We start from the raw sequence: 14,742 nt of genomic DNA, 5'->3' as shown, positions 1-14,742 counted from the left end.
TAATATTCCTTAACTTGTTGGAAATTTATTCTTACAAAGGCTGAGGGACCATTCATTGTTAGGTAATAAGCACTTAATGTCGAGTAGCTGTTGTCCAGTAGCCAAGGAACCAGAAGCTAACGGAATCTGATATTTTTGGAGTTGTATACCTGCTTTAGACTAGAGAGAACTTTACTTGGAAAAGGCTGACACAAAAGAATGTCCATAGGTTGTGCCTCAAAGACCTAATTAGGGGACTAATCTGAGAAATATAACTCTTAATGAGAATGATTTTTAATTGCCAAATCAAGGAGAATGAAAATTAAGGGAAAAAAGCAGTAGGATTTGTCTAGAACTGTCTAGTGCCCTTAGAGCTGTTTCAGTGGATTGGTATATTCAAAAGCTAAATACCAGAGAAGAAAAAGGTAGTTTGCATAGGGTACTCGCTTAAGAAGTTTGACTGCAAAGTTAAAGAAATCGATGAAGGATTATGTTTGTTTTCTTGAAAAAAAGGCAATATATACATACTTAGAGGCATAAAAGGACCAATAAGGTGGAAGGAAAATTATATTAGTGGGAAACTACATGTAACTATGACAGGTGGACACTGGAAGAGATGAGATCCTGCAAAGGTTATTTTTAAACAAATGAGATATTTCCTGAGACTGACAATCAATATTAGGATGAAGTGAGATTGTACCTCTTTTATTTGGCTTAATAGAATTTGTAATATACATTTTTTAATCATTGAAAAACACACATAGAAATGTAGACTGTATTTTGTGCTTTTTTCCACTGGGTGGTATATGTGTTCTACCAAAAAAAAAAACTAATACTAGCGTAAAAATATTTTTTTAGCCATTGTTTAATGTTTGGGCAAATAGAAAAAAAAAATTCCTTTGTTGAAAAAGAAAATTCATATATAATACAGTAATTATGAATTGAAGAAAACAGTAAATGTTTACTAATTACACAATACATAATTACATAATAATAATTATGAATTGAGGAAAATAGTAGTTTAGCACTACTCAGAAGAGTTTCCTTAAGTTATCCAAATAGAGATTACATTTTGGGGGGATATACTTTTTATTTCTTTCATTCCTTTTTTTCTACCTATTTTGGCTTTTTGGACATGGCATACATTGTGTATTTGTGTCTTGATCATATGATTTATACTCTGAAGGTAACAAGTATATATGAAAAAGCAGATATAAAGTCTGGGTTTTACGTATTTTTAATTGATTTTATTTGGGAAATATACTAATAGTTGCATTATCAGTTTATATATGCTGATAATAGTAAATAATATGTTTGTATACTCATTTACCAACATAAAAAATTTTATTATGTTGAAACTTTTAAATTTTTAAAGGTTTTTTTCTACTTTGATTTCTATTTAAACCAAACTTCTATCATTTTAAAAGGAGATTACTGCTCTGGACTGAAATTTATTGCATCCCAATTTGGAAACCAGAATACAAATCTCTCATGCTTTCCTGCCTTACTTACAGCTCAGGTCTGAAACTGTTTCAAGATCCCCTGGGGTTTTTTTTTTTCTTTTAGGCCCCTCCCTTTAAGAGGAGGTGAAAGTGTTAAGCTGTGAATGATTCTCCTAAGTTTTGCATACTGGTGCACCAAGGAAAAATGTTCACTCCTACCATGGCCCATTCTTTCTTTTTTGTTTTTTTTCTTTTTTTGGCTGCGCCTTGAGGCATGTGGGATGTTCCCCGACCAGGGATCGAACCCATGCCCCCTGCACTGGGAGTGCAGAGTCTTAACCGCTGGACTGCCAGGGAAGTACCCTGCAATGGCCCATTCTTTAAAAAAAAAAAAAAAAAATTTTAATCTTAATATAATTCCAATGTAATGTTCTGAGATAATAATTAATGCATTTATTTAGGTATGGCTTTGTCACTTTTGAAACACAAGAAGATGCACAAAAAATTTTACAAGAGGTAAGATATTTTGGTGTATTTAACTTAATTTTTAGAACTTCTTTCTTTGAAACTAATTCTTTAAGGTATTAATTTAATAATAGTAGGGTTCCAGTACAATGACTGATTGCTAAAAAAAAAAAAAAAAAAAATTTTATCTTCTTTGCATCTTAAGATTGACATTGGTCTCCAAAAAAATGAATTAAAAAAAAAAGATTAAAGAGAAACTTTATCTGCAGAAAAACAAATTCCAAATAATTATGTAAGTATGGTTGTGAAGTTACAATTTTTCACTTTATTTGCTTAAACTAAGAATTTAAGGATGTATCTTTCCTGAAGTGTTAATAGCACTTTGAATTCCTAAAAAACACTACAAATGTAGATTCCTAGAGTGAGGTTATCTGAGATTATTTCCCTCCTCTGAAAAACTTTATAAAAACTAAGAGCATTCATAGAAAAAGTCTATAGCCTGCAGTTAAGTATATAATAACTTCAAATTTGGCAAGTGTAACATTTAAATTTTTTAGGAAAAAATTTTATTTAAATTGTATTTAAGTCATATGCAGTCGATTCTCATTATTTGTAGTGGTGTGTTCTATAAAATCACCACGAACACTGAATTAGCAAATATTGAAGTGCTGCACCTAGAAGAATACAGGGCTAGGTTCCCACAAGCTTCTGCGCACAATATTTTCATCAGCCAATCAATACGTAACTTTGTCTTATGTGTGCTTCTGTTTAAAGATATTATATTTAATTTATATTTTTGATTCATTAACACTGAACTCGTGGCCAACAGCACTATAACTCATGCCTGAATTAAACCCAGCTAGCACATATTTTCTCCATTAAGGCACATGACAGTCTTTTTGCACTTAGGAACACTAGCAAGCACTTCAGCACTACACTTGAGGGCCATTTTAAATAGCAAAAATACCAACATAAGGCACAAAAATGTGAAAAACATGACACTAAACAGAACATGAAAAGGACAATTGTTTACAGTATAAAAGATGGAAAAAGAAAACAGTCTCACCCTGTTTGACCTTAGCTGGGACCATGTGTGTAAGGTGACTCAGATTTTTCACTTCTCTGCTCACATACACTAATAACTAGTAAATCGCCAGATGAGGAATTAGGGTCAGAGCATTGGAACCAAGATTCACACCCAGATCTATTTAAATCCAAAGACTTTGCCCTTTCCACTATGCCTTGCCACTTTCAAAGAATGATAATAAAATAATTTATTTTTTCTTATTTTAGGCTGAAAAACTTAATTACAAGGATAAGAAACTGAACATTGGTCCAGCAATAAGAAAACAACAAGTAGGGATCCCTCGTATGTATTGAGAACTAATGTATTTTTCAATATTTTTGCATGGTTCGTTTTTGAAATATTAGACTTTTAATAGAACTTCATTAAAATATCAGCTTTCTTTCATTTAATAAAGTAAATTTAGTGAAGTTGGTGGTCAAATGAAGATTTCTTACCACAAATTAAAATATATTAGTTTTCAGGGTGGGGGGGCTAGGCAAAATTTATATAAATAATGATGTTTAACTATATTCCATATAGTTACATCTTTAAAGGAAAAATCTTTTATGATAAAAATATAGTTTAAAATTACAAAAGAAATTAAAAGTAGTTAATTACTATTTAGAAAATTTTCTAATTAACAAAGTAACTTAAAATTAGAGTAAAATTACAGAAAGTGAAAATATAGAACAAATATCAGAAACTCTGGGTGTATGGTACGTACTGTAACCCAACCACATGTATCATAATTAACAGAGGAAACAATCCCTAAAGCTTTAGGAATTGGCTAAGTTAAATGCCTTCCTCAAATTTTGGTAATGCTTTCGACTCTACTCTTTTTTTCCTCACTCTTCCCATTTATCAAGTTAGACATCTTTACAGTTAAATTTTACCTATAATATTTATTAAAATCTCCAACAGAATCTTTGGCTAGAAGGAGAAACTTTGCATAAAATTTGTAACTCAATTTTTTATTCTTCCTTAGCTGTGTCCTAGTGTCTGCTGGGATGTTTAAAACATTAGGTGGATATTGTACATCTGTTAACAAATTAATAGATTGTGCTCATTTGGACTGTTCTGTTCTTGACTTAGAAGTTAACAGATATCAAGTTTAATTTTGACTTAGTATTTGTTAATTTAGAAGATAACTGAAGTGTCCTTAGTAAGTTGATACTCCAAAATGGAATGCAGTAAATATGGCAGAATGCTGAATATTTTCAGACTACTATTGTTCGTTGCAAGAGTTAAGCTATAACATGTAATAACAGTTCTTTAGCCCATTATCACCATCAGTAGGAATAACTAGTAATGTTCATATTATGACCCACAAGTTGCTAAAAATAGAACATAAATCAGCACTATGCTGAATGCTTTCAAACAGATGAATAGTTATTTAAGAACTATTCAGCGCAAGGGTCAATGTTATGGGTTTTCATTTATTTCATTTAATCTTTACAGCAATCTGTGAGGTATTATTAGTTCTATTTTTGTAAATAGAAAATTCAGCTTAGAAAGGTAAAGTCATTGTTTTAGAAACATTTCTGCTGAAATAATCTTAAATGTAGAGGAGAGTTAATCTGGGCATGCTGTGGGTCTTAACCCAATGGCACCATACCAGAATTATAAATTTTCTTTAAATTCTTTAATTTTCTTTAAAGTCTCATGGTTTATGTAAAACTTCATGTACACTTTGGATTCTGTTCTATAACACTGTATTGTTTATTAAAATGTTTCCTAAAAATAATTGTTTGAATAAGACTGATTCTGTAAGAAGATCACCGTGTTCAGCCTGTGCCTTTTCATATTTCGTGACGTAACCATGCTAGGCCCAAATTTGAGAAGTATGGGGTTAAATAACTTAACCACATGGTAGCATTAGCCTTCAAATCCAGGACAGTTTGACTCCAAAGCTCTTTTTACTTTTCTACAAAGAAAGAATAAGTATTAAAGATTTATTTACAAAATATAAGGGATTCTTATCTCATTTTTTTTCAAATCTATCACTTCTTTTCCATCTCCATTACCAATATTCTAGACCCAGCTACCCACTTTGCTTGCCTTAATTTCTAGAAAGCCTCCTAACTTGTCTCTCTGAATCCAGTCATGCTGCCTTCCAACCTATCACACACAAGGCAGCCAGAGTGATCTTTCAGACGTGCACATCTTATCATGTTATTCTCTGCTTATTTCGAGCTGTTCTTCTCTTTTCTTTCCACGCTTTAGCCATCTAGCCTTCCCTCAGTTTCAGAACATAACCATATTCCTGATATACTATTTTCTTTACCTAGAATGATCTTTGCCATCCCATTCATTCTTTAAAGCTCAGCCCAAAACAAATGTCATTTCCTCACAGATGCTACATATATACATATATATATTTGAAATGTTCACCATTGTACCCTATACTACCTCTTCATGTCTTTATCAAAATTGTATTTAATTAATTGTGTAATTAGCTAATGACTATCTTCCTTACCAGAACCTAACTTCTATGAAGATAGAGGCCATGGCATGCCCAATTTTTTTCTTTTTCTTTTTGGCTCTATCACTAGGGCCTAGTTTAATGCCTTGTAATAGTAATCACTCAAAACTTATTTATTTAACAGATAAACCTGTGGTTCCTTGATGATCTTTGGAGGGAAATCCATGGACCTTCTGAATTGTGTGCAAAATTTGGTTTGAATATATGTATTTTTGAGAAAAGGGTCTGTGGCTTTCATCAGATTCTCAAAAGCATTGGATTAAGAACCACTAAAATATGCTATAACAATACTGGATGAAATGTGGTGAAAATATAAAAGCTGAGAAGTAGTAGTGCTATTTAGAGTGGCAGGCCAGTGCTGCTTACAGTGTGGTTTGCAGCCACCAACAGTTCACTTGGAATCTGTCAAAATGCAGTTCCTCAGGCCCTATCCCAGGCCTCCTGAATCAAAATCTCTTGAAAGACCTGGAATTTGTATTTTAATAAGCTGTCTAGGTTATTATAATGAATTTTAAATTTTGAGAAGCACTAGTATAGTGGAAGGAGGATTGCCAGTTCAGTAATTTACATAACCTGTTGGTCAAGTACTTAAATCTAACTTGGCATATAAAATTTTTAAAGTCTCCTGACAAAAAAGAATTTTTTTTTAATTTTGGGGGGAGGGGTATATATAACTTTCACCTGGGAAAAGAGATGAGGACCCAAAATTAGCAACATAAAGGTCTGTGGTCATGTTTGTAATAGCAGCAGTTGTAGCAAAGGGAGACTAGAGAATAAAATATAGTCATAGCATGAGTGAGTGCTTGCTGATAGTAGATCCAAAGAATTTGTAAGGTGGAACAAGTGTCTTGAGGAAAGTAGAATTTTGTCTAATTTCACTGCCTCCATCTTCTTTGGCCTTTTACAAATAGACAGTCTTACTAAGATCTTAGGAACTTCACTACAGTGTCTATAGTCTTCAGGAAACTCTAAATTATATGTAATTTATATTTGTAAAAATAATGACTTTGCTGATAATAATCTCAATTGTTAAGTTTTGTGTTTCATTATACTAGTATTAAAATCTGAATTGGTGAATTTTTAGTATTCCTTATCAAACTTGTTTCTTTTTCTTTCATTTACCTTAAGCTAACAAAAGCTCTAAGGTAGTGAGTTTGAAAATATATATTTCAAAGATACTTTAACATATGGAATTTTTTAAAGAACTTATAACATTCAATTTTTACTGTAGCTATATATATGTGTTAAGATAAACATTTTCCATTGTTCAGAAATTACATTTTTAAATGTTAAACTGAACATTTCAATTATTACTATTTACACTTTGTTTTAGGTTCCAGTATAATGCCAGCAGCTGGAACAATGTATCTAACAACTTCAACTGGATATCCTTACACTTATCATAATGGTGTTGCTTATTTTCATACTCCAGAGGTAGCTTCTGTCCCCCCACCTTGGCCTGTAAGTAATTTCATTTTAGTAGGGTTTCCATCTATTACTATTAAATTTTTTATTTCTGAAATATTTCAACCACAGACAATTACAAAAAATAACAGCCATGTAGCTACCACTCAAATTTAATAGAGGTTAACATTTTACCATATTTACTTAAGTTCTTTTAATAGGGGGAATAAAATATAACAAATTCAAGTAAAGTCTCCTTGCCCCAATTATCTTACCCTCTTTTCCTCCTTAGAGGTTAACCAGAGTATCTTTTCTGTCCATTTTACATGTTTTTACTACAAATGTAGATATCCTTAAACAATAGATACATAGTATTGCTTTAGGCAGTTTTTAAACACTATATAAATAAGCTGTTTTCCTAGTCATCATTATGTTTTTGAGATTAAACCATGTTGATCCTAGCATATCTAGTTCATTTATTTAAATTTTTTATAATATTCCATTGTATGAGTGTATATTCCCCTATTGATGGACATTGTAAGTTTTTTCTACAAGCAAGACTACATTGAGGAAACTATACTCAATATTTTGTAATAACCTATAAGGGACAAGATTCAGAAAAAACAGTTTTATATATATATATATGCATAACTGAATCACTTTGCTGTACACCTGAAACTAACACAACATTGTAAATCAACTATACGTCAATAAAAAAATTTAGTAAGATGAAGTATTTTCAATGCAGTTTTGAAATTGCATGTACTCTTTGTAAATTGCTTATGATTTTTTAAAATTTAACCATCGAGGTCCTATTTTTTATTCTAATCAATTTGCATGACTTAATGTAGAATCAAAACTTCATCATTTTATATATAAATTTTATACAGTATTATTTAATCTTTTTCATTCTTTCTGAGTTTAAAAGTTTTATAACTGAATCAATTGATTTTTTCATTTTACTTCATCACTTAAAATTTTGCCCCACTAGAGATCTGATAACTACTCATATTTATTTTCTGCTAGTTATTCCATGATTTCATTTCACGTTATACTTAACTCTTTAATCCGTTTGGAGCTTTCTTGGGGTATGTTCTATGGTCATATTCCACAAGTTCAGAGAATCACGTGTGGAGTTTTGTTTGTTTTTTTTCTGAACAAAAATGAGCAGAAGACCTAAATAGACATTTCTCCAAAAAAGACGTACAGATGGCCAAGAAGCAGATGAAAAGCTGCTCAACATCACTAATTATTAGAGAAGTGCAAATCAAAACTACAATGAGGTATCACCTCACACCAGTTAGAATGGGCATCATCAGAAAATCTACAAACAACAAATGCTGGAGAGGGTGTGGAGAAAAGGGTACCCTCTTGCACTGTTGGTGGGAATGTAAATTGATACAGCCACTATGGAGAACAGTATGGAGGTTCCTTAAAAAACTAAAAATAAAATTACCATATGATCCAGCAATCCCACTACTGGGCATATACCTGGAGAAAACCATAATTCAAAAAGACACATGCACCCCAATGTTCCTTGCAGCACTATTTACAATAGCCAGGTCATGGAAGCAACCTAAATGCCCATCAACAGCTGAATGGATAAAGAAGATGTGGTACATATATACAATGGAATATTACTCAGCCATAAAAAGGAACGAAATTGAGTCATTTGTTGAGACGTGGATGGATCTAGAGACTGTCATACAGAGTGAAGTAAGTCAGAAAGAGAAAAACAAATATTGTATATTAACGCATGTATGTGGAACCTAGAAAAATGGTACAGATGAACTGGTTTGCAGGGCAGAAATAGAGACACAGATGTAGAGAACAAACGTATGGACACCAAGGGGGGAAAGCCACGGGGGGGGTGGGGATGGTGGTGTGCTGAATTGGGCGATTGGGATTGACATGTATACACTGATGTGTATAAAATTGATGACTAATAAGAACCTGCTGTATAAAAAATAAATAAAATAAAATTCAAAAATTTTTAAAAATGGGCAGAACCAACCCCTACAGATCTACATTTAGTAGGTCTGAGAGTGAAATATATATATGTATGAATATAATTCTATAAATATAATTAATATATTGTTTATGATTATAATATATTGAATATATAAATACAATAAATACAATTATTTGTTATAATACATTACCCTATTTAGAAAAGTTGCAAGTTGCATAACAGTAAATAAATAATAGAGTATAAAATTTTTTTAAGCAGACTACATTGAACATCTAGATTTTGTATGTATTGTGTGAGAGTTTGTCTAGGACAGTGATCTTCAAAGTTTTTTGCTTATATATCTAAAATTTGTTTGAAAAATTATGAATACTCTCATTTTTAAGTTGAAATCTGAAATTTACCATAATTTTAAATAGTTTAGACATATTATATATTGTAGGTTTGCTTTAGATATATATTTTATAAAAGTCTGTAGCTATAGATTTCATTTAAGACTGGAAAATGTCCTACATGTAGTGATGGATGTTAACTAGACTCACTGTGGTTATCATTTCATTCTTTTTATATATATATATATATATAATCATTATATTATGCACCTGAAACTAGCATAATGTCATATGTCAAATATCTCGCAATAAAAAAAAGAAAAAAGAATGGAAAATGCCTGCTCTATAATTCAGTTAACAAAACTAGTCAACCAAATAAAATTAGCCAATCAAATAAAACTTACTTTCTATTAGAAAATTCTGACTCTATTTTTAAGTTCAAATAAATGAATTAATATGTATCCCTGTGACCATCTTGTAATTTATTTTGTTCCCTGGATATGAAATAAGGTACCATCTCCCCCTTAATATTTCTTATACAAACTCTTTCTGCTTTGCTCTCTCCTGTTTTTCAAGGGCATTGCCTTCTTGAATTGTCTGTTTGTTTGACGCTCTGTTAATGTTTACATTCCAGAACAAAGCATTATAGCAAGATCCAGAATGAGTGAGAGTGTGCCTTTCATAGTGAAGGGGAAAAGTATTGTAAAAGGGGAGTTTTGAAAAGAAGAATCCATCGTACATAGATACATTCACAGACAGATCAAATCAGAAAGGAGACCATATGAAATATCTGAAAATTAATACTCTTAAACCTATTCATGCTCATGCACCACTGGAAGATTTTTGTGTTCTCCAACATTGGTCTAGGCTATGACATATGGGTAGAAGTAGAATTTCACATTTATAGACTATACACATCTTTGACTAAATGTTCCCAAATATCTTTCTAAAGTGTTCCAGTATAAAGGTTGGATAACAGTTTATGAGAGCTTCAGTTTCTCCATAATCTGCCAGTCCTTTAATTTACTAGATTTTTGTATTTTTGCCAATATTATTATGAAATGGTATCTTGTTTTACCTTTCACTTGCCTAGTCAGTGGTAAGATTAAACATATTTTCGTATATTTATTTGCCATTTCAGTTTCTTCTATGAGCTGCCTCTTCATTTCTTTTACCCATTTTTTCTGTTGGGATTGTCTTTTTCTTGAGTTCATTATATGAGTTCTATGGATTGTAAATATCTTTTAGTTTGTGTCTTGTCCATTAACTTTATGGTATTTTTTGTCATACACAAGTTTTTTGTTTTAATGTTGATAGATGTATTAATGTTTTATGGTTTCAGCTTTTAGTGTTTTTTTTTTTTTAAATACTATGCTGTTGCTGTTTTTCACATCTAGATCTTAAATCTGCAGTTTACATATTGACTAGTCCATCCTCTTCCACTGTTTTGAAATGAATCCTTTGTCAAACGCTGAGCTTCTGTGTGTGGAGTCTTTTTCTGGGCTCTCTATTATGTTCCATTGGTGTATTTGTTTGCCCTGCCCAATTCTGTTTTAATTCCTGTTGCTTTATAATAAGTCTTAAAATCTGATAGGGCCATAATCTTACTCTGTTCTTTAAGAGTCCCTCATCTATCCTTAAGTCTTTGCTTTTATAAATATAAATTTCATAATTCAGCTTGTTCAGCTCTGTGAAAAGCCTTAGTTTTTATTAGCATTGCATTAAATATATAGATTAACTTGGGACATTTAGGCATAATACTGAATTTTCCCATTCATAAACATCATTTAGAGTTTCCATCCATCAATAAAGTTTTCTTCCTCTGTAAAAAAAAGTTTGGCATATCTTTTGTTTGATTTATTCTTAGGTACTCTGTAGTTCTTGTTGCTTTTATGAATGGTGTTATTTTTTTAATCACACTTTCTAATAGATTGTGACTGGTGTGTAGTAATGCTTTTGATTTGTAAATGTTGATATTTTATCAGTAACCCTGCCAAACTCTCATATAGGCAATCATTTAGGACTCAGTATACTTCTGTTTCTTTCTGCTCTTCTGTTTCCCATTTTTTCTCATCAAGCGATTGACTGGCAATGTCTCTGCTACAGTATTTATATGACACTTGTTCTTAAAAAAAGAAATAAGTTCAGTAACTCACCATTAAGCTTTATATGAGTATCTTCCAAAACCTACATATATATGTTAAGATACTCTTAACCTTAACCAAGGTTTCTCCACCTCAGCACTATTGACATTTTGGGCCAGATGACTGATTCTTTTTCGTGGGAGACTGTCCTGTACATTGCAGGATTTTTAGCAGTATCCTAGCCTCCCTACATTTATGAAAACCAAAATATTACCAAATGTTTCCTAGGGGGGGCAAAGTCGCACCTGGTTGAGAATTATTGCCCAAAGTCAATTAAGGAAGTTACTTTTTATTCTGTTTACTAAGAGTTTTTATTATGAAAGGGTATTGAATTTTAACAATGCAATTTCTGTTATCTGCTTAGATTATCATTTTTTCCTCCTTTAATCTCTTAATATAATAAATTACATTATTATTTTCTAATGTTAATCTGTGGTACAATTTTATTAGCACATGCTAGTCTGAAAATTATGCAAAACTATGATACTTTTCTTCAGTTTTGGGGGGGAGGGATGAACATTAAAACAAAACAATGCAAATTAGATCCCATGTTAGAAACTGAATTTTAATTGCTATCATTAAAGCCTATTTTACCTATTTTGTAATACGATTTGCTTGTTTTTTTAATGATCTGATTTTAAATAACCTATTTTGGGACTTCCCTGGTGGCACAGTGGTTAAGAATCCGCCTGCCAATGCAGGGGACAGGGGTTCAAGCCCTGGTCCGGGAAGATCCCACATGCCGCGGAACATCTAAGCCCATGCGCCACAACTACTGACCCTGTGCTGTAGAGCCCGCAAGCCACAACTACTGAACTCACGTGCCACAGCTACTGAAGCCCACGTGCCTAGAGCCCATGCTTCGCAACAAAGAGAAGCCACTGTAATGAGAAGCCTGCTCACCACAGCGAAGAGTAGCCCCTGCTCACCACAACTAGAGAAAGCCCACATGCAACAACGAAGACCCAACGCAGCCAAAAATAAATAAATTTTTTAAATAATAATAGATAAATAAGTCACCTATTTTGGGGCTTACTCTATTTGAATAATCAAGTGTTACATGTACTTTTTTAAGACGTAATAAATCACCTGTAAATTTATTGGATGACTATCTCGTTTAAATATCAAAATGATAAAATAGAATTTAACAAATTCTTCAATAAATAATGTATTTGCTTTAATTAAATGTATAACAAAGGAATAGGATGTTGATTATTCATAAGTAGTGGGAAATTAGTGGCAAATCAGATATGATTATTCATTCAGTTGTAAATACTACATAAACATTATCTACTGCTGGTCTCCACAATGGAAATAGGCAGTGTCACCTTAAGTTCAGCTGCCATTTTTCCTCTAAACATTCTCTTAGAACTATATTTTCATAATCTTTGGACTAAAAGCAACTTTTCTGGTGGTTGTTTTAGCATTACTATGGAAATGAAACCACATGGAAGTAGAAATACTGTGATAATTTTAATAGACTTAAAGTGGAGTTATAATAATATCAATAAGAAGTGGAAAAATGACATTTCCAATCATAAACCGTAAGTTCACTGGGTTTAGGTGACAATGCGAGATAAATTTCATTATAAACTATTTTAAAGAATTTTGCCTAAAATAATTTTTCTTTTTCTTTCCTCTTATAGTCACGTTCTATATCTAGTTCCACTGTGATGGTAGCTCAGCCCGTTTATCAGCAACCTGCTTATCACTACCAGGTAAACATTAAATTACAATGAAAATCTTCTTTGATACTTTCAGTCCTTTTTTGAGTAAGTTTCATTTTAGGCTTTCTCATGCAAATACTCTCGTAATTAAAAAGAGGTAGTTAAGCCTTGATAACAGTGGCATTTTTCTTTTTTTATGAGGGATCTAAACAATGTCATACAAGAAGATGGACTGTTTACTTCCTTTTATCAAATGTAATGAGGTCAGTTTTGCTCCCCTAGTTAGCATAGAAATAATTCCCAAAGTAAGATAAAGATGTTGGACAACAGGCTGATATTTGTTTAATGCTACTGTGACCGTTATGTCAGTTTCTAGTTATTATATTTAATAAATATATATTAGAATAATATATTATGGTTTATATTATGACAGCCCCTTTTAGTTAACCAACACTCTTTTCATTAATTCTTGTGGGAGATTGAGGGTAAGTGAACTCTAATGCCAGACCATTTTGGTGTTTTGTAGATAAAGTGTAATTGGAACACAGCCATATTTGTTTACATATTGTCTGTGGCTGCTTTTGTGCTGCAGTGGCAGAGTTGAGTAGTTGCAACAGAGATATACGGCCTGCAAAGCTTAAAATATTTACCCTCTGGCCCTTTACAGAAAACGTTTGCCAACTTCTTGTCTGTAGCATTCACAAATAAAATCTCATTCTTTTATACCTTTGAAATAGTGGAAGAGACTTTATTTCTGGGGGGTATTTTTCATTTTGAACTTTTAAAATAGACCCACATGAAATGTTACGGTTACTGGAATTATTTTTAGTGTTAGACTAGGTTTTGGGGAGGTCACTTATTTTTAAATTCTGTTACTGTGCTAGGGCTTCCCTAGTGGTGCAGTGGTTAAGAATCCGCCTGCCAATGCAGGGGACACGGGTTCGAGCCCTGGTCCGGGAAGACCCCACGTGCCGCGGAGCAACTAAGCCCATGCGCCACAATTACTGAGCCTGCACTCTAGAGCCCACGAGCCACAAGTACTGAAGCCCACTCACCTAGAGCCCGAGCTGCACAACGAAGAGTAGTCCCCGCTTGACGCAACTAGAGAAAGCTGCACGCAGCAACAAAGACCCAATGCAGCTAAAAATAAATAATAAATAAATTTAAAAAAAAATTTGTTACTATGCTAAATATAAAATTATCTAAAGTGTTTTATTCACTTAGTAAAAATGAAAGTAACTTACTGGCATTTATTTAAAGTATATATGTAGGGACTTCCCTGGTGGTGCAGTGGTTAAGAATCCACCTGCCAATGCAGGGGATACGGGTTTGATCCCTGGTCTGGGAAGATCCCACATGCCACAGAGCAACTAAGCCCAAGTGCCACAACTACTGAGCTTGCGCATCTAGAGCCTACGCTCCGCAACAAGAAAAGTCACCGCAATGAGAAGCCCGCGCACTGCAATGAAGAGTAGACCCCGCTTGCCGCAACTACAGAAAACCCGGGTGCAGCAACAAAGGCCCAACGCAGCCAAAATTAAAAATAAATAAAGTATATATGTAGTGTGACTATTCCTAATTCAAAATTTTGAGAGGCCCCAAAGACAACATTAGGTACCAGGCCATTTAACATGACAAGCCAAAAGTTGTGAAACCAGTTTTGGGACCCTTAGCTTATTGCCCACCTTGAGCATGTGAAAGGATGAGGTTAAAAAGGGAGACTGGTAATGAGGCTTTTTTAACAAGAGAGTTGTTAGAGTGCTATGGCATTTCCCATTCTCCTCAACCAAGT

General features: G+C 32.9%; 1 protein-coding gene across 1 annotated transcript in view; it reads left to right on the top strand.

Moving 5' to 3' along the window:
* The window catches only part of BOLL (boule homolog, RNA binding protein), a 38,574-nt gene that overhangs the window by 6,840 nt on the left and 16,992 nt on the right, over window positions 1-14,742 (top strand). Inside the window, exons 4-7 of the mRNA XM_082467404.1 lie at window positions 1,883-1,937; window positions 3,180-3,255; window positions 6,768-6,895; window positions 12,930-13,001. Coding sequence (XP_082323530.1) covers window positions 1,883-1,937; window positions 3,180-3,255; window positions 6,768-6,895; window positions 12,930-13,001 — 331 coding nt within the window. The remainder of the gene's footprint in view (window positions 1-1,882; window positions 1,938-3,179; window positions 3,256-6,767; window positions 6,896-12,929; window positions 13,002-14,742) is intronic.

Source organism: Balaenoptera physalus, assembly GCF_965194825.1.
Source record: "Balaenoptera physalus genome assembly, chromosome: 6".
Taxonomy (NCBI): Eukaryota; Metazoa; Chordata; class Mammalia; order Artiodactyla; family Balaenopteridae; genus Balaenoptera; species Balaenoptera physalus.
This window is presented reverse-complemented; position numbering and strand designations above follow the sequence as displayed.